We start from the raw sequence: 24,097 nt of genomic DNA, 5'->3' as shown, positions 1-24,097 counted from the left end.
TTTTTTTTTTGAAGGAGATTTCCATGGTCCTTTATGGTCTCTCGCAATAATTTTTTTTTATCACCTCTTGGGCAAAGCCCCTAGAGGCTAGGGGCGAAGCCGCTAGTTATACATATAGTAGCTGCGCTACTACTATTAATAATATCCTAACCTGTATAGGGCGAATTGGCTCCACTTCCAAGGGGGGTAACACCAACACTCCCAACCCCACCCAGAAGAGGGGTTACTCCAACACTCCCAGAAGCTCCTAGAAGGGGAGTTACTCCAACACTTCCGGAATTAGCACCTGAAAATATTGGCAATTAAAAATTATTAGATTTTTTTTCTTAAGTTAAATAAAAATATTCAACTTATAGCAAGACTATTTTATATTTCGTTGATGTACCTTATTTCTCAAGTCCTGCAATGGTTATACCTTGAATATTCATACTTGTTATTTAAATGAGAAGTGTAATGTTCTTAACAGGATAACTGCATAAGGATTATGGATAAGTTGCCGGCAACCAGAAAAGTTAAAAGTTAATGCTAGATCCAGGAACCTTGTAATAATTCCTTAAATAAGTATTCGTTACCAGCATGACCACCATGAACTAATTTTTGCCTACCTGTCTCTTCATGGGAGAAATTTTACTCTTGCTTATTCTGTATACAGGGGTGCCTGTCTCTCCATGTGTCTTACCTGTACCTCCAGTAACAGCTGGTGATTCCATGGGTGTACTCTGCTTCATGGGAGAATTTTTACTCCTGCTCATTCTGTCAACAGGTGTCTCTGTCTCTCTATCTGGCAATCTACCTGTCCTACCTGTTCCTCCAGTACCAGCTGGTGATTCCATGGGTGTGCTCTGCTTCATGGGAGAATTTTTACTCCTACTCATTCTGTCTACAGGTGTCTCTGTCTCTCTATCTGGCAATATACCTGTCCTACCTGTACCTCCAGTAACAGCTGGTGATTCCATGGGTGTGCTCTGTTTCATAGGAGAATTTTTACTCCTACTCATTCTATCAACAGGTGTCTCTGTCTCTCTATCTGGCAATATATCTGTCCTACCTGTTCCTCCAGTAACTGCTGGTGATTCCATGGGTGTGCTCTACTTCATGAGAGAATTTTTACTTCTACTCATTTTGTCAACAAGTGTCTCTGTCTCTCTATCTGGCAATATACCTGTCCTACCTGTTCCTCCAGTAACAGCTGGTGATTCCATGGGTGTGCTCTGCTTCATGGGAGAATTTTTACTCCTGCTCATTCTGTCAACAGGTGTCTCTGTCTCTCTATCTGGCAATATACCTGTCCTACCTGTTCCTCCAGTAACAGCTGGTGATTCCATGGGTGTGCTCTGCTTCATGGGAGAATTTTTACTCCTACTCATTCTGTCAACAGGTGTCTCTGTCTCTCCACCTCCTGGCAAGATAATTCATTCATCCAATAAAGTTACAGGATCTTTGTCTGTCTATGTGTACCGAAGGATCTCGCTTACAGCGGAACCGATATGGTTCTCATTTACAGGGTAGCTTCTCATAGGTAATGGGAAGGTTTAGAAATATTTTGGGGGAGGGTACTGACAAATCATAAATAGGTACAACATTTAACAAACAAATCTCAAAATCAGAAATTGGTAAATCTAGTAATTTTAACAAATTTTGGTCACAAGTTATTGCAAAACGAAGGGATCTTAAGGGATATGACAATACACATTAATACTCTAAAATGAGGAATTATCCGTTCCTTTCATTGGTGAGTTTCTTGTTGATCGATCTGTTGGTGTTCTAGACTTGAGTGGTGAGCCCCGGGTGGCTGTCCTACCATCAGGGGTACCAGCTTTACCTGGTGAGGTACCTGCGGGGCTTCCGGCTCCCCTAATAAGTAAAGAGTTATTTATCGCATCGTTTTATAGAAGGGTTTCCTTGGATAATAAAGCGAAAAATTTTAAGATTAAAACCAGTTTTGTTAAACCTGAAGAACCGAAGGCCCAGGCTAAGAAAACAGGTAAGGATTTTAAGATTTTTATTTTAATATTCGTGGAAAATTGTCTGTAATAAGATGCTATACATGATTTTCAAGTATGTCTGAGAACTGGTTCTAATCCAACGTACTGGAAAAGACTATTCAATAAGAGAAAACAAAAAAAAAGAATGCGTTGGTGGAGGAATATTTTTATGAGATCTCAAAATTCATCATTCGGGCATGTGAGATTTAAACGTGTGTATGTCATTCTTTGATAACAGTAACATATGTCTGACTGTCTGTCTGTGTGATCTTGCTAACCGCTGAATCGATATGTTTCTCCTTTACAATGTAGCTTCTCATAGGTCCTGGGCAATTTTAACTATTCTGGAGGAGGATAACACCACTCTTCCATTAGAGATCACCCCTTGAACCAATGAACACCCTCCCCCCATATACTTTTATAGCCTAAATTGAAAGTGGAATAAGTCAACCCCCCCCCCCCCCCCTATCCCCTTCCAAGTATCACTAGGGGGGTAACCGCTAGTTATCAATATAGTGACAAAAGAGAAAAGCTGTCATATATACCTTGATAAAATTGGGGTAACCCCGCTAGTATTCATAGAAGATGAAAGTATAGAATTGTTCTGAGAGCTATTTAATCTGTCAGACACCATAGGAGAATCTAAAGATATAATAGAGTTAATCCATTAGACATATTCTCTAAATCAGCCAATAGGAGAACGTAGAATTGTTCTGAGAGCTATTGAATCTGTCAGACACCATAGGAGAATCTAAAGATATAATAGAGTTAATCAATTAGACATATTCTCTAAATCAGCCAATAGGAAAACATAGAATTGTTCTGAGAGCTTTTAATCTGTCAGACACCATAGGAGAATCTTAAAATATAATAGAGTTAATCTATTAGACATATTCTCTAAATCAGCCAATAGGAGAACATATAATTATTCTGAGATATTTAATCTGTCAGACATCATAGGAGAATCTAAAAAATATAATAGAGTTAATCTAGAGACATACTCTCTAAATCAGCCAATATGATAACATAGGATTGTTCTGAGAACTATTCAATCTGTAAGACATCATAGGAGAATCTAAAATATAATAGATATAATATAGAGACATATTCTCTAAATCAGCCAATAGGCGAACATATAATTATTCTGAGATATTTAATCTGTCAGACATCATAGGAGAATCTAAAAAATATAATAGAGTTAATCTAGAGACATACTCTCTAAATCAGCCAATATGATAACATAGGATTGTTCTGAGAGCTATTCAATCTGTAAGACATCATAGGAGAAATCTAAAATATAATAGATATAATATAGAGACATATTCTCTAAATCAGCCAATAGGAAAACATATAATTGTTCTGAGAGCTATTTAATCTGTAAGACATCATAGGAGAATCTATAAATATAAAAGAGTTAATCTATTAGACATATTCTCTAAATCAGCTAAGAGAACATAGTACTGTTCCGAGAGCTATTTAATCTGTCAGACATCATAGGAGAATCTAAAAATATAATCTATAATACAAAGTAGAATGATGTCTGTCCGTCTGTCTGTCCGTCTGAAGCTTAAGATCTCAGTAACCACTGAACCGATTGGGCTCTACTCTTCAGGGAATATATATACTGGTCCTGTGATGGTTTTAAACTATTTTCTTGGGGGGTGGGACACCCCCAACCCCCCCCCAAAAAAAATGAAAAATACCCCCCAAAAAAAATTATTTTTTACTTTTTCTTTTTAAATCTAAAATACAAAAAATTAGGTTGAGTAAACCTCTTGGGGGCAAAGCCCCTAGAGGCTAGGGGCGAAGCCGCTAGTAGAGTTAATATAGAGACATATTCTCTAATTCAGCCATTAGGAGAACATAAAATTGTTCTGAGAGCTATTTAATCTGTCAGACACCATAGGAGAATCTTAAAATATAATAGAGGTATAATAAACATATTCTCTAAATCAGCCAATAAGATATCAGTGAAGGTACTTTCAAAATATTTCATTGGTTGAAATTGTGTACGGATTTTAGAAGAAAAGAACATGCCTATTTTTATTTAGTTCGCATAATGAGTAAGCTACAAATAGTCGCATTTTTTAAGATAACGCTTTTCTTGGGTAAATTATATAAGTTGTATAATAGTATAATATTAAAACTAATAAATGGAAATGTATAGGTTGCGTGATTTTTATACAAGAAAAAAAGGTGGATCTTTTAAGTAGAAGTTTCGTGTTTTTTCAACCTTATTCTATTTTAATTTGAGAGATAAAAAGAAAGTGGGGAGGGGTATAAAATACGATTATTTAAGAAATTCTAAACTTAGGTGCAGGGGGGGGGGTAATAAATAATCTTTGGGGGTGTTGGTATAATGGGGCGGGGGGTTGAAATTCTCACAAGGGGTTGCGATTGATTTATATGACAATTAGATGTTTTGGGAAAGAAGCAAAATATAAAAAAAATAGCAATTTTCACATAAAAATACTGATTTTCAACAAATATAATTTCAAGAAGTTTAAGAAATATGATCCTAAATATTTCCATTAAACAATTTAATTTAGGCTATACGAGAAAATAAAAGGGGTAATTTTGTGCATCATTATTGGAGGTGTGTCTCAATTTTTCGGCCAATGTCTTATCCCTTTAGATCCGTGAGCTTTACTTTTAAAATAGTTACAACGTAGTTAAAAGTTAAGGTAGGGGGTGGATTAAAAATGGGTGGGGTCAAAAATAAAACAATAGAAACGACAGGATAAACCTATTACTTTTGGGATTAGGTAGGATTAGGAAGGGGGCTGGGGGCTATAACTAATCTTAGCCAGAATAAGTTTAGACAAAATTAGCAATCCTTAAGTAAAAGAAACCAATAAACCGATATGTTTCTCCTATACAGAGAAGCTTCTCATAGGCCATGGGAAGGTTTATAACTATTTTGGGGGAGGGTAACATCACCATCCCAAGAGAAATTGCCCCTAGGAAAAAGGGCCCACGTGACCCAATTCTCACAGCATTTACAATAAAAGTATACAAAACTAAATCTTTCAATAGTTTTAAAACTTCAAAAGCAATTTACCCATCTTTAAACATCTTTTATATGCTTCTACCTAATATATGTAAACCGAAAACTTATATGTATAATTCGTATTTCAAAATTGAAAAAAAAATCCTGAGAGGATAATACCATAACTTTATTTAAAACTTTGGGGACTGGTAAAATAATGCCCCCAATGTCCTCTCCCTCCATGGGAATAAACCCTTCACCTAGCAACCCTAATTTGTCTATATTCTACAAGTCAAGCCTATTTTTAGACGGAAAATGATTTAATTCTTTTTTAGTTTTTACCTGTATTACAATTACACCTAGTGTTTAGACAAACTTGCAAAATAATCAGGAAATTTATAAATTGCAATAAAAAAATTTGTTTTAGATTTGTTAAAATTAACAAAATATATTTATACTAGCGGCTTCGCCCCTAGCCTCTAGGGGCTTTGCCCGAAGAGATGGTAAAAAAAGTGTGGAAACCTTCCACAAAGGTAACTAAAAAAAAAAAATGCAGCCTGCGGCAGCCTGTAGCAGAGCAAAATAAAAAATAAGGGGGGGATTTTTTTTGTTTTTGGGGGGGTTAGGGGTGTCCCACCCCCCCCAAGAAAATAGCTTAAAACCACCACAGGACCAATAGGTATATACCCTCAAGAGTAGAATCCGATCGGTTCAGTGGTTACTGAGATCTTAAGCTTCAGCAGACGGATAGACAGACAGACATCGTACTACTTTGTATTATTGATAAAAGTAACAAGATGTCTTTCGCACTTACTTTATGAAATTGAAATCGAAGTGGAGGGTCGACTAACCCCACCCCCTTAAAAGATCTTCTTTTGTGAATGTTTCAACCCTATATCAAGTAATTCTTTACAAATGTAAACTATCTAAGTTATGCCTTTTTAAATACTTGAAAAATAAGATATTAAGGTTTTAATCATGCTTAAATAGAATATGAACATTAAAAAAATAGCTATTGTAATAAACTGCAATTTAGGTTTTAGGACAGAGAGAGAGGATAATGGGCTGTTTATTACACTAGTTCCCAAAGTTTTAAAATAACAATTTAAGGGATTTTCAACCACCAATTTTAATCTACAGAAGGGGTTATTTTGTGTATCATCCTTGGGGATGTTCATAAATTCATCAGCCATTGTCATATTCCTTTAGATCCCTAGGTTTTTTTTGTTTGAACACCTTTACCTACACTACACTGAAATAATGATGCTGTTTTTTTGGTGTTTTCACAACAACAACAACAAAAATGTTTTAATTAAAATCTGCCCTATGTATCTTATACAATTGAATATAAATTATGCGGGTATCAATGCATTACATTAGATCAACAACCCTCCAAAATTTTAAACAAAGTTCTACCTCACCATTTTCCAACCCCCCCCCCCCCTAAAAGTTCTCAACCCCTGGCAAATTTCTGTGCACGCTATTTATTTTCGATTAATCATTGATCTAAAGAGATAAGACAATGACCGATAAATTATTGTACACCCCCAATGATTTAACAAAAAGATACACCTTCTGTAGATTACAATTAGTGGTTGAAAAGTTTGAATACTCAACTTTATGAACCAACCAATCAAAATTCATTATTATTCCCCAAAGTTGTTAAGCCAACGAAAAAGAAAAATTATTTTAACACTTTGGGAACTGGTATAATAAACTGCCAAATGTCCCCTCCCTCCCTATAATTACTATTAAGTATTATTTAAAATCTGCTTTTTTAAAATTTTTAACTGTAATGCATTAGGGGCATAGAATACAAAGAAAAATGGGAGGGAATATGTAAAGAAATTACGCAGTTAGCCTAAAGGAGGCTTGAATTGCGACTTTAATAAGAGGGGGAAAGGGGTAAAAAAAAGGATCTAAAGGGATAAGACAATTGCCGATAAAGAGCATTTCCAATAATTCAACAAAATTACAACTTCATAGATTACAACTAATATTTTAAGTGTTTGGACACCATCTAATCAAAATTCAATGAAAGCCAACAAAGTTGTTAGACCAACGAATACGAAAACGTTATAAAAAATGACACCTCCCGCCTTGATTAAAGATAGAGATAAGATAGGAAATTTAAACAAGATTATCTAAATATAAATGAACAATCAAATGATGTAAAAGAATTTAACTCAAACTTTGGATAGTAAAAAGATTTACGTCTGTATTTGTGTAAGAAGGATCTCGATCACCACTGAACAGATATGGTTCTCCTTTACAAAGTAGCTTCTCACAGGTCCTGGGAAGGTTTAAATATTGAAACCTCCCACTAAAAAAATGGGAGGGGAGGGATGAATACAATCACCCACCACCTCAAGTGCCCCTAAAGGCTTCTAGGGGGCGTAGCCGATGGTGAATAATACCAACCAATCATAAAAAAGATTCTACCTTGCATATTTTCAGGCATGTTCTTAATTTCTTGAATTCTGCCCAGACTTGTGGTTAGACTTTTTCCAAACTCTTCCAGAGAATGTATCCCATCTATCTAAAAATACTTAAAATAGTAAGGTTTTTTTTGTAAAGCTAAAGATCTCGAAAAATACTGGTTCGAAAAAGTTGTACTGTTCAAGGAAGCTTTATTAATTTTTAATGGTGGCTTTAGGCTATTTTGTTGACCTTACCCGCCCTTCCCTAGAGGCTAGGGGTGAAGCAACTAGTACTTTATATAAAGTAGTAAAGTTTTTTCTCGTATTCATTCGAATTCGGTGGATAGGAACCGGTTCTCATCAATACGAAAAAACTATGTCTAGCATCGTATTATATCCAGCTTTCTACGAATATAAAAATGTACAATCATAAGATTAAAACCAGTTTTTTTAGCCCGTGCCTTCGGCACCTCGGGGCTAAAATAACTGGTTTTAATATTATAATTTAACATTCTATATCCGCGGAAAGCCGTTTATAATTCGATGCGAGAAATAACTATTATGTATGAAGCTTTGGTTTTTATAACTACTTGAGATCTCAATTTCAGGGAAGCTGCATATAAGACCTAGGATTGTTTTGTGCTGTTTTGTTAACTAGATTTAAGACTTGATAGTTTTAACCTACATTAGGGGTAATTTTGTATATAATAATTGGGTGTGAACTTCAATTCATAATTCAATTTCTTATCCATTAAGATCCTAGGCCATTACAGATTATAATAAACAAAACTTACCTCTTTTTGAATAGCTCTCAGCTTGTTCTCAAGATCTACTCGGTTACTCAGTCTCAGAAATTGAAATGCTTCCCTTGAAGTTGAATCAACATTGCATTAACATTATTAAATAATGATTCTTAGGACAACACGGTTAAGTATTATAAGAGAGGCAACTCTATAATAAAATCCTATGAAAACGAAAGTATGTCCTTTAACTGTATCCCATATTTACGCAATTTTGCAATAAATTTATGTACAATTTCGTTTAGACTTAGAAAAAGTAATTTTCTCCTTATTTAGTTCTGACAATCTTAAAGAATTTTTGTTTGTTTGTCCTTCCATCTCATTTTAGAGCTTTGCTTTTGTGGACATATCCGTACTTTATAGAGATACTTCGCTTAAAACATGAAAAAGTTGATTCGTCAAAAGTGCAATTAAAACGCAAAATATACAAGATTATATATAGTTGCTTCGCCCTTAGCATATAGGGAGGGCGGGGAAGGTAAGAAAAGTAGCCTAAAACCACACATTTTTAAATCTTCCCTGAAAAGTACAACCCATTCGGACTGGCAATTTTAGAGATCTTAAGCTTCAGACAGAAAAATCTCACTGCTTAATATTATAGGATATATTAAGTTTAGTATAATAGAACGATTCAATTTATCCAAGTCAATAAAAAAGCGACATACGAACAAGCCAAATAAGTAAAAAAGCTTTTTAAAAAATACGTTTATATGTATAAGGATATTTAAAGTTAATTATCCGATATATATGTGTAACGGTCAAAATTATTGGAAATTTCAAATTATAAAAGTTTTACTCAATAGTTCATAATAGATTAAAAACAATGATATAAATAAATTGTATTATAAGTATAGATATTAAATATCATATAATAATATCAAGTTTCAAAAGAAACATGTATTTAATTAATACAAACTTATTTAAAATCATTAATTGTTAACTTTTTCTTATTGGCAAAATTACCAAAAAATGAAATAAAAATTACCTTTACTTAACAAAGATAACTTTTAATCATTATGTTATATGATTAAACATTAAATAAAGGTGAAAAAGGTAAATTATCATGTATAAAAGAATAAAAATTGCATTTTTATAAAAATAAAAGAAATATAACTTGATTTAAAGAAAGTATAAATCTATCAATTTGACAATTGAATTGAAATATAAGCTAAACTTTAGCTAAAAGTAAGTAAATAATGATAAAAAATAATAATAATATCAAATATTATTAGTATAATTAATAAAAAACCTAAATTGGACCCCAAAACTGCCTGACATAAAAATTTTCTCTTTGTGTTTATGAGGGCGAGTAAAATTTGCCCGGTCGCGCCAAACTAAATTTTTCTAAAAATGTTGTGTTTCCTTCTCGACTTTAAACACAAAATACACATAGAAATAAACGAAATTTTGTAAAAAGTATATTACAAATATCAGCCAAATATACTAAATTGTATCGAAAATGATTAAAAAATAATGTTTATTATTATTTTATAGGCAAAAAGTACATTTTTGTCAAAATTCTATGCGGAAATTTTTTGGAATTTTTTCATTTTTGTAATAAAATACATGATAAAATAATTTTTAACATAAAACTTTTTACATAAGATGAAAATAATATATATTTTTGTTGTTTTAAAATAATAAAATACCTAAAAAGTGTTTATTTACTATGTATAAAAAAGACCTAAAGTTAGTATACAAACACAAATTTAGTTTTTGACAAGTTTTCAGGATATGTGCAAGCGTAATGACAAGTGCTCTCTATTCGGTTCTCTCTACACTGTATACTCAAATCGCCCTCCTGTCAAACTTCAATTGGATTTTTCTATCTATACCAACAACACAAACCTACTCTACAACAATGGCTGATGCTGCTGCTGCCCCCGCCAAGAAGGCCGCCCCCAAGACCAAGAAGCCCAAGGCCCCCGCAGCCCACCCTAAATACTCTGTCATGATTGCCGCCGCCGTTAAGGCCCTGAAGGACAGAACCGGCAGCTCCCGCCAGGCTATCCTCAAGTACATCTGCGCCAACTACAAGGTTGATGCCGCCAAGGCCGGAGTTCACCTTCGCATGGCTCTGAAGCGTGGCGTTGCCGCTGGCACCCTAAAGATGGCTAAGGCCGCCGGCAAGGGAGCTGGATCTTACAAGCTCGGAGAGAAGGCTAAGGAGGTCAAGAAACCCAAGGCCAAGAAGCCCAAGGCTAAGAAGCCCGCCGCCAAGAAACCCAAGGCCAAGAAGGCTGTTAAGAAGCCCGCTGCCAAGAAGGCCGCTAAGAAGCCTGCTGCCAAGAAGGCCGCTAAAAAGCCTGCCGCCAAGAAACCCGCTGCTAAGAAGCCTGCCGCCAAGAAACCCGCTGCTAAGAAGCCCGCCGCCAAGAAGCCAGCTGCCAAGAAGGCCGCCCCCAAGAAGAAGTAAACTTCTTCTTGCACAAAACCTTGGGTACCTGATTCTGTCTGTTCTAAGGCGGAAAATGAATGCCTTTAGTACAACTAAATTTTCACCACACATATTGTAAATATTAATCATCAATTTCATAGTCATTAATTTATATTATATTTTTCTCTGTCTAGACTCTAAATAAATATTAATAAGCGCTAATTATTTGTTTCTATACTGGTAATTATAGTAGTAATAAAAAAAAAGGGGTGACAACATCCAAAGAAGCGAATAAGGCAGTACTTAGAAATATAAAATATCCTACATTATATGAAAGGTTTCGAGATTATTACACTTAAAAATAAGGATGACAACATCCATGAAAGCGTAGCTATGAAACAATAAACGTACATTATAGTCCCCTGTAGAGGGTCAAACTTAATAAATAAGCAGAATATAAATGGAAAGGTCTAACTAAACACAAATGCAAAATAATTTGTTGCAAAATTGCTTAAAAATACATGTTACTGTTTAAGGACATACTTTCGTTTATGACATTGGACATTTTTTTCCTAGGAATCATTTTACTAATCAGATTAAAAGAACAGTTATATCAGAGAATAATGACCTTGTGCTGACTCTCAATTGGGTCTTTGAAAATCAACCAACAGTGTCGGGAATGTTAAACCAGCTAAGTAGCAGAAAATAATTTGCTAGCAGATGAAAAAGGGGGGTTACCTTACCAATTACACAGTTTAACTAGTGATGCAATGTATGTTGCCTGTATTCACGGGTGTTGTGTATTCCGCCAGTCAGTCCCTTCTCATACACGTCTCGCAGTAGGCCTCCCATTGGTTTTCGCGGCAAATCCCTAAAAAAAATTGAGAATTGAAGCGAATTTTTAAAGAGCGATGCTGTTCTATAATTAGGGTCAGTACGTCCGGAACGGATATATCTTTATTTGTTAAATTAGACATGTGTTAGAATTGTCCTATGGATTTCAAACTGTGCATGTTGATTCCTGTAGTAGTTACGGTCGATTTAGGAAGCGTAGCAATTTCATAATAATTTCCTGTTACTTTATTATAAGGCTACATTAATAGATAAAACTTACTTTGTTAGGTAATACAAAACTTTAACCATGGCTGTAAAGGTTCTAACATGCTCAAAATATTCCTAAAACAATAAAAAATAAATAATGGTTATTCCTCGCATTAACAACAGCTTTCCGAGGATTTAAAATGAATAATCAAATGATTATAACTAGTTTTTTAGCCCCGAGATGTCGAAGGCACGGGCTAACTTTTTTTTCAGTCGAGTTCCTATATATTTTTTGTTTGGTTTCAAAAAGTGACACTTGCCTCATCCACTTTCCTCATTGTAAAGCCAACTAATAAGGGAAAGTGTTTTTAAAACAGTGTGATTTACAATCCATCGTCCCCCCCCCCCTCATTCATGATTATCAAGTACTTACTTGCACGAGAATGATGATAGTATCTCTACAAACACTTTCATTGGTCAGAGTCTCAGCTTGCTCTCTTATCACTAGCTTCTCAACATAAGTTCTAAAATATAGTATCATTAGTTTATTGGTCAGTTCGATCATCTAGTCGGAGGGGATAGGATAAAGAGGGTGGAAGGGTGAATTGGTGAAAGTTTCAGCTTGCTCTCTAATCACTAGCTTCTCAACATAAGTTCTAAAATATAGTATCATTAGATTATTAGTCAGTTCAATCATCTAGTAGGAGGGGAGGGGATGGGATAAAGGGGGTGGAAGGGTGAATTGGTGAAAGTTTCAGCTTGCTCTCTAATAACTAGCTTCTCAACGTACGTTCTTATAAAATATAATATTTAGTAGCAGTGTTGCGGAGCCGGGAGCCGTGAAGCCGCCATATTTTGCCGGAGCCTTAATTTTCGTTAAAAAAACGGCTCCGGACTAGATAAATAAAGAGATTTTTTATAAATTATAATTTGTTGACTCTGTTTTGTCATGTGCAAATGCCCTTTTAAAGTTTTTCAAGTCCATTTTTATCGAAAATTGAACTTTTAAAACCTTCAAAAGTCAAAAATAAAAAATATTTTTTTTTATGGGAAAAAAAAAATGTCGAGTTTTTCTTGATTTTAGGTCGGAGCCGGAGCCGCACCAAAATAAAACGGCTCCGCAACGCTGTAAATTAGTAGAACAGAGTTAATATTAGAGTAAAATATCTACTAATAGCGGCAACGCCCCCTCCCCCCATTTACAATTTTTAAATTAAATTATTTTGTGGAGGGGGGGGGGGGGGGGATTTTTTCTAGGTGCTATTTCTTATGGGAGGGTGGTGGAACCCTCCCCAAATTATTTATAAACCTTTCCAGGACCTATGAGAAGCTACCCGGCAAAGGAGAAACCTATCTGTTCAGCGGTAACCGAGATCTTTCGGTACAAAAACACAGATATTCTGTTACTTTATTATAAGGATAATCTATTTCTTTGCTCTCTAATCACGAGTTTCTCAATATAGGTTTTAAAATCAATATATTATTAATTGGATGTTGCCCTAGATTTTAATCTACTCTGATAAAGTAATTCTCGCATCTGGCTAAAAATTATTCACATATCCCCCACTACTTGATAAACGAACTTACTAATAAATGAGGTCCATGATATTAGCAAGCTAAATATTAGTTTGGTGTCTGTCTGTTTGGCTTACGATCTCGGTCACCGCAGAACCGATTGGGCTCTACTTTTCAGGGAGTACACCTACTTGTCCAGTGCAGTGGTGGCAAAATATAATAATAATTGAAATTACCTAAAGCTTGGAACTCTGCAGATATAGGTCAAATCATCCATATTCATTTTACCCATTTTTTCCACGGCTTCCGCTTCGCTTACTAACAACATCGCACCTATACAGGATGTATTATTATGAGCCTTACCAAAATCAAACGGCTCCGCAACACTGCTTAGAAGCCTCCAAGGTCTGGAAGGGTGTGGGGTATTTTTAATTCTAGTTTTTTAGAGAAAATTCACAAAAAATGGGAGGGTGGACATACCTTCCTTAGACCTATATCGGTTCAGCGGTTAGCGAGATTTCTTTAAGACAAATTAAAAAGTTTAGATGTAAATTTGGCTTGAAATAGATGTACACTGTTGTACAGTTGACAATTTAGGATGTACAAATGCCAGTGTTAAATGTATTTATGGCAGTTACTTTAAGTATGGCTGCATTTTTGGCAGTGGTTTTACATTTAAAAAAAAAAACACCTAGCTGTTTTCTGCCAGTTGTATGAAAGCCATGTACTGTACCCCCCCCCCCCCTTAAAACAATATTAATGAAGCTTTTCTTTAAAACATAACTAAAAAATGTTATAAAGTGATTTGGCAATCATACCAATAGTTATTTATCGCATCGTATTATAAACAGGTTTTCCGCGGATATAAAAATGTACTATTATAATAATAAAACCATTTTTTAAAGACCCAAGATGCCGATATTTATTCCTTCATTAAGTTGAGTATCCAAACGTTTCAACCACAAATTGTAATCTACAGAAGGGGTAATCTTGTGTATTATTATTGGTGATGTGCATCAATTTATCGGCCATTGTCTTATCCCTTTAGATTTCTGAACAAATGTAATATTTTAAAAAAATTTTAACCGTTTTTAATAGCATAAAATGGAATAACTATAATAAAATTAAATTAATTAAAAAATATAAATACCTGGTTGTCGATAAAGATGTTCACCAAGAATAAACCTATCCAACATAATACACATTTTAATAACAAAAAATTTAGATATTTATTATTTATCAAAAACATACTAACATTTTTAAGACATAATTAATAGAGATTCTTTGCTTAAAACATTGTACGTTGTTGTTCTAGGAATCTTTAATCCCAAAAATTTATGAACAGGATAATCTTATTATAATAAACTGTTACTTAATAGGTTTAATTTGTAACAATTATAGACAGAGATGGAAAAAAACCAGGTTTTTTAAAAAAGAACAAACCATTTTTTTGATTAAAACCAGTTTTTTTTGTTTTTTTTTAATAATATCCAAATTATAGGCCTGCCCCACCCCCCTTCTTTTTTCACCCCCTAAACGGGAGGTGCCCAAATCTGCCCAAAAGGACCCGAAAAAGGGCAGCCCAAAACCGCCCGCGCAAAAGTGCCCACCCGATTTGACAACCCTGGCTAATACGGTAATTTAGGTTTTTGACAGTTATTTACTGTATTATTTACGTTATGAAAAGATATAACTGGAAAGATAGGCCTTTGTGTAAATATTTTCAAAAAAACCATCCCCACCTTGGTTTATGTAAGCTTGTTTTTTTTGGTTTAAACCAAGTGTTTTTTATGCCATCTCTGATTATAGAGCTGCTACGCTTTGTAAATTGTACCCAACTGTTACAGAAATCATAATGCCGACAGAAGAGTCATGAAACAGAAAGCTTTTTATTGGCTGATTTAGAAAGAGTGACTCTAGATTATTTTTACTAAAGTTTGGTGTCTCTATTGGCGTAATGAACATTTTTAAAAGCGAAGCTTTTCTATAATTATGGTCGGTCAGTCCGTACGTCCGTAACGGATAGCTTTTTCCGTTAATTTAGGCATGTCAGAATTGTCCTATCCATTTCAAATTTTGCTTGGTGATTCCTTTAGTAGTTAGGTAGGATTTAGAAAGCGTAGCAACTCTAATATCATTACAAAAATGTTCTTGCGTCCATTTTAAACATGTTGATTTTTTTTACTTTTTTAACTCAAATTTTTATGTGATCTAATCATCGGATTGATCTGATTTTTGGTATATTGATTCCTGAGACAACAAAGTAAAATGTAACAAGCGAAGCAACTCTATAATCAAGTCCTAAATATGTAAGTATGTCCATAAAAATTATCCTGTATCAAGCAGTTTTTCAACAAATTTATTTATAATTTTGCTTTGACTCTTTTAGATTTATATTATGATAATTAAGTTCTAACACTATACAAGTGTTAATGTCCGTTTGTCCTACCGTTTCGCTTTTATGGATGTTGTCATCCTTGTTTGTTAACGAATATACACCGACAAACTTTTTGGGTCCCCAAGGCCATAAAAATGACGAGAAAACATTAAAATTGTTTTTGATTTGGTGGAAGAAGTAAATACTAGATGCCTTTTTTTCAAAGAGGCATCAAAAGCATGTGTTTGTGTCTTTCCTGTAGGCAGAAAGAAAATGGCTGACATTTCACAGTTCTTACATACCTATCTTAACGACAGGAGCTATCCGTTACAGACTAACGTTCGGGTTCTGATTATAAAAAAGTTTGCATGACCTATGAAAAAATAATTTTTAATGGGTTACAGCTCTTATTTCTTAATGTATCAAAAGTAGCATATGTCCTTGTTCTCTATACATTTCCACACAAGAGTATATAAAAATGTGTCCTTCCTGTAGGCAGAAAGAAAATGGCTGACAGAAAAGTCATGATACAAAAAGTTCTCCACCATCCATCTCAGCACCTTCCCTGACACCTTGAAGGGAACCTAAAATATTCAAATCCTTATTATAAAGTAACAGGATGTTTGTCTGTCTGTCTGTAACTTTATACCGAAGGATCTCGCTAACCGCGCTGAACCGATATGGTTCTCCTTTACAGGGTAACTTCTCATAGTTCATAAATAAAATGAAAAAAAATTGTATTTCCATTTCATGGATCTTAGTGGATAAGACAATGGATGATAAATTGATGTACATTACATCTCCAATGACGATGCAAAAAATTACCCCCTCTGTAGATAACAACTAGTGGTTAAAACTTTTGGACACTGAACTTAATGAACCGTCCAATCAAAATTAAGTCTCCAAGGTTTTTATTATAAGACTTTGGTGACTAGTGTAATAAACAGCCCAATGTCACCTCCCTCCTTGACTATAATCCATGAACCCCCCCAAATCATGATAACCAAAATTATACTTTATTTAGAATTTTTAGGTTTGAACACCATTAATTTTACAGACAAGTCGCAAAACATACTCATTGATTACGATATAGTTTTATAACGCCCCCCCCCCTCTTATTCCCCATAGAAAATATATATTTCTTTACCTCGGGATCTATGACAATGGCGTCAATAACTTCCTCCAGATGGTGGGTTGAGTTAGGGCTTCCGAACCTAAACATTTTATTTCATTACTAGCGACTTCGTCCCTAGCCTCTAGATTTTTTTTATCACAAGAGGAAAAAAACTAGGTTTAATTTTGGGTTTAAAAAGAAATTATTTTTTTCTTCTATTTTTTTGGGGTGGGGGGGATAAGTTTCCCGCCTCCCCAAGAAAGTAGCTTAAAACTACAACAGGACAAGTAGGTATATTCCCTGAAGAGTAGAGCCCAATCGGTTCAGTGGTTACTGAGATCCTAAACTTAAGACAGACAGACGGACAGACAGACAGACATCGTTCTTCCTTGTATCATAGATAGAAATGCTGAATGGATGCACATCCCCGATGATAATACACAAAAATAGCCCTTCTGTAGATTCAATTAGTTGTTGAAACGTTAGGACACTTAACTTAATGAACCAGCCCATCAATAAAAGTCATCAGGGTTGTAAAGCATTGGAATAAGAAAACATTATTATAAAACTTTGGGACTAGTGTTATTAACAGTCCAATGTCACCTCCTTCTTGGTTAGAAAGTAAAGTGTTGGACTTACGTGTTGATAGTAAGGTGGGCGGTGATAGATTGGGGCAAAGTCTTGTGAACAGTAGTTACAGTTGTTGCTACCCCTAGTATCAAGACTATGGGTAGGCTTCCCTCATATCTAAATATATATAGATAGATCATTAAAGAAGTAAATATATAGAAAGAAGACTAAAAATGAATGTCAGTTAAAAATCAGAAATCTAAAGGGTTAGGACAAATCAAAATAAATCATTATTTATCCCATTAGCTAATTCACCCATGAGATTAAAATTATTGGAGAAAAAGTTTTGACACTGCTTGTTAAAATTAAACCAACAAATTAGGATTTTATTAAAGTCCCCAAAGTTTTAAAGCCAACAAACAAGAAAACATGATTATAAAACTTTGGGTTCTTGAATTCATGAATTCATAAAAAATGAAAGACTAACCTTCTACAAAGAGTAATCAAATCAGAGAGGGAACTACCACTAAAATTCTCAAAATCCTAAAGAAAATAAATTATAAGAAAAAGCTTTCTAAAAATATTATTTCATCACATATCATTAACAGCTTTCCGCGGATAAAAAATGTACAATTATAAGATTAAAACTAGTTTTGTTAGCCCCGACGGGATGCCGAAGGCACGGGTTAACAAATCTGGTTTTATCTTATGATTGTACACTTTAATATTCATAGAAAACTGGATATAATTTAATGCTATACATATTTTTTCAGTATGGCTGAGAAATGGTTCTAATCCAGCGGATATGAATCGATTTCGAAGCTATACTGGAAAAAACCTTGCCTGAGCTAATAACACCAAAGGTTTCCATGAGTCCGCTGGGTACTGGTTTGAGTACCACTCCTCCAGGTATCCGAAACTAGAACCGGTTCTAATCCAGCGAATATTAATCGGTTTCAAATTCATACTGAAAAACCTTACCTGAGCTAATAACACCAAAGGTTTCCTGGCGTCCGCCGGGTATTGGTTTGAGTACCACTCCTCAAGGTATCCAAAGCTGGCATCACACTTTTTCACCATGGATATCTCATCATCTTCTTCATCTGATAAATAAAATTCAATTAGAAAATAATTTTTAAAATCGACGCTTCGCGCAATGCTAGGGGTGTAGGATTCTGCACAAGATTATTTTTTTTTCGCCGACTACAAAATATTTCATTCCCCTCCCCCCTAGTTTTTCCCCCAAGGAGGGAGGAAAATGGAGCCGGGGGGATCCCTTGCAAAATATAAACCCCTGAAATAATATGTATTAAATTTTTCTAACGCTTCACGCTTCAGGGATCTAAAGGGATAAGACAATGGCCAAAAAATTCATGTACGTACATACTAAATGATGATAAAACAAATTTCTTCTTCTGTAGATTAAAACTAGTGGCTAAAACGTTTGAACACTCAACTTAAAGATCCAACCAAACAAAATTAATTAAAATCCCCATAATTGATATTCAAACGCATAGGAAAACATTATCATAAAACTTTGGGGACTAGTGGGATAAACAGACCAATTCCCCCCCCCCCCCCTCCCTGTGTATCTCTACCTGTCTGGTATACAAGATCCAGGACAATGTTAGTAATCAGCTGCTTGGTATTCTGGCCAGATTGTAGAACACTAATGTGGGGAGTTATGGTCTTCAATCTATAATAAGATTATGTTTTAACATAAGTGAAACATACAATGTATAGAGGACTATATCGGTTCAGTGGTTAGCGAGATCCTTCGGTACCTTTACACAAACAGATACAGTTACTGTTACTTAAATATAAGGATATACATAGTAATTAATCGCTTATTTAACTTAAACAGGTTAAAATTGTCCTATGAATTTTAAACTTATCAGGACGATTTCTAAAAACTTACCTAAATATTTACATAATCTTTTTCAGTTCTAACACTCTACAAGTGTTAATGTTCGTTTGTCTTAACGTTTCAGGCCTTCGCTTTAATGGATGTTGTCATCCTTGTTAATATACATTTAAATATTTACCTTTTCACCAATGTTGTTAGAATCTTGTTATGGTCTGGCATATTCACACCTGTCAAGAGAACAGCTGTGGGTATAGCTCGTACACTAGTTTCCCGCATTTTCTAAATACATGAAGCAGCTTATAGTTATGGTCGGGCATATTAACACCTGTCAAGAGAACAGCTGTGGGTATAGCTCGTACACTAGTCTCCCGCATTTTCTATAAATGAAGCAGCTTATAGTCAGGGAAAAGGGAATGTGATTATGACCAACAATTCTAAGTGAAAATTTCCCCTCAACCCCCTTCCCATTTTATTAGCCTTCTTACCCACTTCCCTTGCAGTTAAACCAAAAAACAAATTTTACTCCAACTTTACTCCAACAAATATTTGATTTTCGGCAATTTTAAATGGAATTAATTAGCTGAATTGCAGCCTAATTTAGTGCCTAATAAAAATAACGTCATGCGATACAAATGACCAATGATAAGCCAGTATAGAGTTTAATTGACCAATGGTAAAATGTTTACTAGCTTATCATTGATTATTTGTTATATTGTATGACGTCAGTTTTTAATAGTCACTATAAGCTGCTTCTCTAAAAACATCATTGAAAATTTCTCATAAGTGAAGATTTTTTTGGTCATTGTTTTAACTACTAATGTAATGGGTTTTTGGATCAAGTCAAGCTGAGTGTGCCAATGGCAACAAGTAAAAAAGAGCGTGCCAATATTCCCCCCAGTCAAGTATAGTATGCCAATATTCCCCCAAGTAAAACATCGTATGCCAATATTTCATCAAGTAAAGCAGAGTATGCCAATAGTTTAGCAAACAAAGCAGCATGACAAAAAAATAAAAAGATGAATTTAACAGATTTTCCGATTTATGTTATGATAATTCAACCTACAAATTTACTACTTTATGTACGTAAAATATATAAACTAGCAGTGCGTCCCTAGCATCTAGGAGCTCTTTATTCCAAGTAGTAGAAAAGTTACGAAAATTAGCCTAAAACCATTAAAATTTCGAAATAAAAGATCTCATTAATCGATGGACTGTTATGATTCTTCTTTCAATGAAGCTTCTTATTGGTCCTTTAAAATACCATGATTTTGTTACAATAGTTTTTCTTTTAAAAACTTAAATGTAATGGAGATTTTCATCTCTCTCCTTCCCTCAAATGCCCCTAGAGACATCGAGGGGGGGGGGGGGGGCGGGGTTGGAGCCGCTAGTATATATATGTACATAATTTTTTTTCAAAATTTTAGAAAAAGCATATCTTGACAAGTAAACCAGAGTATGCCAATATTACGCCAAGTAAAGCAGAGTGTGCCAATATTCCCCCTAGTCAAGTAGAGTATGCCAATATTCCCCCTAGTCAAGTAGAGTATGCCAATATTCCCCCAAGTCAAGTAGCGTGTGCCAAAACAGGCTATTGGCATACTCAGCTTGACTTGATCCGGTTTTTTTGCTAGAATCTTAAGGGAAAAGACAGTGGACTATAAATTAAAATTATCTCTCTCTGTATATTAAAGTTATTGGTTAAAAAGTTTGATTTAAAAGTATCCAAAGATTTTAATTCAATGAATACAGTAAATAACTATCAAAAACCTAAATTACCGTATCAGCCAGAGTTGTCAAAGCGGGCGGGCGCTTTTGGGCTGCCCTTTTTCGGGTCCTTTTTGGCAGATTTGGACCCCCCCGTTTAGGGGGTGAGAAAAAGGGGGAGGGGGTTAAAAATGAGGGGGGGGGGGGGGGGCAGGCCTATAATTTGGATATTATTAAAAAAAACAAAAAAACCTGGTTTTTATTAAAAAATAACCGGTTTAAACCAAAAAACCAAACTGGTTTGTTCTTTTTAAAAAAAAGCCTGGTTTTTTACCGTCTCTGCCCTCCATTCCTTTTTTGCCTAGCTCCGATTGTTGTACTTTTCAGGAAAGCTACTACACATTAAGGTAGAGGTTAATAGCTAAATAATGACAAGAACAAGCATTAGTCAGCCAAATAATGATATTAAGACAGACATCCTGTCACTTAAAATCAGCTTAAACCAATAAGGAAATTAATTCGGGGGGAAAAATCACGAAACCTATACGTGTTTTTCAGCTGTCGTTGGGGGGCAACACATCGTAAAATTGACGACCTCTCCATTTGCCCCCCAAAATTTATTTTAGATTTGTTTGCCTGTTGGTTATAACTAATTCCTGACTTAAAATATTTTTTAAAAAAATGTTTCACCTGTGAGTTACTAACAAAATTGACGAGGCTGTCATAAACTCCCTAATTGTTAAAATCATTAATTTAAACTATAAATTAAAAGAAAAATGCGCCAATTCTTTTTTTTATTTTGATTGCTTGTTTAAAGTAATATTTTATTTTTGTTGTATATTATTTAGCCAAATAATGAATTACTTACAAGTCCAGGGGGGGGGGGGGGGGGGCTGGGGGTAGGCCTAGAGGGGTGTTTTGTTCAACCCTTTAAACATTAAAAAAATTCGGCGGGAAACGGCGATGGTCGGCGGTCCCGCCACCGTTTTTACGCAGTTCCACATAGTACCTCTTTAAAGCAAGTGCCATGCCAAATTTCAATGCTGTATTTACTCTTTTATTAGTTTTGTTTCTTTCACTTTTAGTTTTGGCTTCAAAAACATTCACACAAGCCCCATCCCTCTTTCCAAAAAATTTTTTTCGCAGCCATAAAAGATACAAATATTTTAATATTAATGATATGTTCCTGGAAAATAGAATCTTGAATTGCATCTACTTTTTCCTCCACTACTTGAAGCAGGTTGTTGTGAACTTCTACTCTTTCTCTGCAATTAAAGACAGGGATCTAAAGGGAAAAGACAATGGCCGATAAATCAATGTACATTGTGATACACAAAATTTCCCCTTCAGTAGATTATAATTAGTGGTTGAAACGTTTGGACACTCAACTTAATGATCTAACCAATCAAAATTCACTAAAGTCCCCAAAGTTGTGAAGCTGACGAAAAAATATAATTGTAAAACTTTGGGGACTAATGTAATAAACAGTCTTAAGAGGACGAAAAACACCATTAGGTCTCTAAACTAAATCTTGTTAAATAAGTGCATATTCAAGGCTAAATGTCCTACAGACAACTAGCAATTTAATGGTAAGACATTTATCTGAAAGTCCAAATTGTTATGTTCTTGAAAAACGCCTATTTTGTGCCATGGTATTCTCCCAACTCTGTGGCACACATTACATGCAACACTAATGAACTTGCCTATAGAGTAGCTACGCAATTTTTTTTCATTACCTAGCCCATTGTTCTTCTTTGCTACGAAATTCGTCCAACAGAAGATCTAAATATAATAAAGACTAATAAAAACATTGCTGTGTTTATTTATTAATAGAAAAAAGGACAATCATAATAGTAAAACCTGACAAAACTGGTGTTAATCTTATAATTGTACATTTTAAATCCGCGGAAAGCTGTTTATCGTACGATGCGATAAATAACTATTTTTTTACTTTATTGGTTAAAACATTTCAATACTCAACCGTTGCTTTATGGGTACAATATGGAACCGTGAAGAAACGGCGGCGCAACCGCCGAAAACCGCCGAGAAAAGGCAAAAAAAAAATCGGCGGTTTTCGGCGGTTGCGCCGCCGTTTCTTCACAGTTCCACATTGTACCCCTATAAAGCAACTGCCATGCAAAATCTCAGACCTGTAACTCTTTTTTAGTTGAGTTCCTTTTAGTTTTGGTTTCAAAAAGTGTCACTTTCGCCCCCCCCCCCCCCTTTGTTAAAGTCCCCGAAGTTGTTAAGCCAACCAAAAAGAAAGCGTTATTATAAAACTTTGGGAACTAGTTTAATAAACAGCCTATTGTCCCCTCCCTCCCTGGACGTACCTGTATCGGATTTGACACCAGTTGTAGCAGCAGACCGGGCAGGACTAGCCGCTGCCTTCCTACCACGCTTAGACTTCTTCAGCTTGGAGGGGGATGGTTTCCCTACGGCCTTCCGCTTTCTGGGGAAGGCAAATACACCTAGGATAAAATAAATCCTATAATAAAGTAACAGAATATTTGTAACGTAAGGTCTCGCTAACTGCCCAACCAATATGGTTCTCCTTTAAAGGGTAGCTTCTCATAGGTCCTGTAAATGTTTTTAACTATTTTGGGAGAGGGTACCACCATACCAGTACAACCCTCCCAAGAAAAATCACCCAAAGACAATGGCCGTAAAATACAGGTATATCCCCAATGATGATACACAAAATTACCCAACTATAGATTACAATTAGTGGTTAAAACGTTTAGACTATCAACTTAATAAACTAACCAATAAAAATTAAAGTCCCCTTTGTTGTTAAGCTAACAAACGTTATCATAAAACTTTGGGGACCAGTGTAATAAATAGCCCACTGCCCCCTCCCTTATATCTATAATACAAAGCAGAACGATGTCTGTCTGTCTGTAGCTTAAGATCTCAGATCTTTTTATTTACTTTTTCTTTTCAAATCTAAAATACGAAAAATTAGGTTGCTCAAACCTCTTAGGGCAAAGCCCCTAGAGGCTAGAGGCGAAGCCGCTAGTATAATACAAAACAAAAGGAATTGTAATGTTACCTTTCGCCAATCCTTCAGTTGTCGGAATATTATCATCTTCAGTAAAACTCTCATCCCGATGTCGCGGAGCCATTTATTAACAGCTGAAATTATCAATAATTATGGCTAGGTACCTATTAAAATATTGATGCTGGGCGATTTTATAATGTAACATCTAATAGTTTTATAAACAGCCTTCCGCGGATATTAAATGTACAATTGTAAGATAAACAGATTAGCCCCGAGATGCCGAAGGCACGGTCTAATAAAACTGGTTTTAATCTTATAATTGTACATTTTTATATTC

At 35.0% G+C, this 24,097-nt stretch overlaps 2 protein-coding genes across 2 annotated transcripts in view; one reads left to right on the top strand and one right to left on the bottom strand.

Annotated features, from left to right (window-relative positions):
- Orc3 (origin recognition complex subunit 3) overlaps positions 1 to 23,947 on the bottom strand; it is a 29,947-nt gene extending 6,000 nt beyond the window's left edge. The window contains exons 1-23 of the mRNA XM_080175217.1: positions 23,812 to 23,947; positions 23,093 to 23,230; positions 22,496 to 22,541; positions 21,948 to 22,024; positions 21,450 to 21,493; positions 19,234 to 19,334; positions 18,787 to 18,884; positions 18,170 to 18,291; positions 17,676 to 17,731; positions 17,258 to 17,365; positions 16,652 to 16,718; positions 15,996 to 16,088; positions 14,278 to 14,314; positions 13,364 to 13,460; positions 12,046 to 12,136; positions 11,686 to 11,747; positions 11,353 to 11,442; positions 8,189 to 8,261; positions 7,417 to 7,513; positions 2,531 to 2,627; positions 1,726 to 1,854; positions 1,295 to 1,401; positions 152 to 286 (exon numbers count right to left, since the gene is read on the bottom strand). Of these exons, the coding sequence (XP_080031343.1) occupies positions 152 to 286; positions 1,295 to 1,401; positions 1,726 to 1,854; positions 2,531 to 2,627; positions 7,417 to 7,513; positions 8,189 to 8,261; positions 11,353 to 11,442; positions 11,686 to 11,747; positions 12,046 to 12,136; positions 13,364 to 13,460; positions 14,278 to 14,314; positions 15,996 to 16,088; positions 16,652 to 16,718; positions 17,258 to 17,365; positions 17,676 to 17,731; positions 18,170 to 18,291; positions 18,787 to 18,884; positions 19,234 to 19,334; positions 21,450 to 21,493; positions 21,948 to 22,024; positions 22,496 to 22,541; positions 23,093 to 23,230; positions 23,812 to 23,884 (2,038 nt within the window). The 5' untranslated portion in view covers positions 23,885 to 23,947. The remainder of the gene's footprint in view (positions 1 to 151; positions 287 to 1,294; positions 1,402 to 1,725; positions 1,855 to 2,530; positions 2,628 to 7,416; positions 7,514 to 8,188; positions 8,262 to 11,352; positions 11,443 to 11,685; positions 11,748 to 12,045; positions 12,137 to 13,363; positions 13,461 to 14,277; positions 14,315 to 15,995; positions 16,089 to 16,651; positions 16,719 to 17,257; positions 17,366 to 17,675; positions 17,732 to 18,169; positions 18,292 to 18,786; positions 18,885 to 19,233; positions 19,335 to 21,449; positions 21,494 to 21,947; positions 22,025 to 22,495; positions 22,542 to 23,092; positions 23,231 to 23,811) is intronic.
- LOC145330589 (histone H1-like) lies at positions 10,010 to 10,793 on the top strand. The gene has a single exon (XM_080175223.1). The coding sequence runs from the start codon at positions 10,056 to 10,058 to the stop codon at positions 10,608 to 10,610; it is 555 nt and encodes a 184-aa protein (XP_080031349.1). The 5' UTR covers positions 10,010 to 10,055; the 3' UTR covers positions 10,611 to 10,793.
- Positions 23,948 to 24,097: the final 150 nt, after the last annotated feature.

This window comes from Acartia tonsa, chromosome 10, assembly GCF_053477335.1.
Source record: "Acartia tonsa isolate MP-2025a chromosome 10, ASM5347733v1, whole genome shotgun sequence".
In the NCBI taxonomy this organism is placed as follows: Eukaryota; Metazoa; Arthropoda; class Copepoda; order Calanoida; family Acartiidae; genus Acartia; species Acartia tonsa.
This window is presented reverse-complemented; position numbering and strand designations above follow the sequence as displayed.

What these genes read in the sequence shown, in the direction of transcription:
- LOC145330589 (XM_080175223.1), top strand. Translation starts at nt 10,056, where the DNA reads ATGGCTGATGCTGCTGCTGCCCCCGCCAAGAAGGCCGCCCCCAAGACC.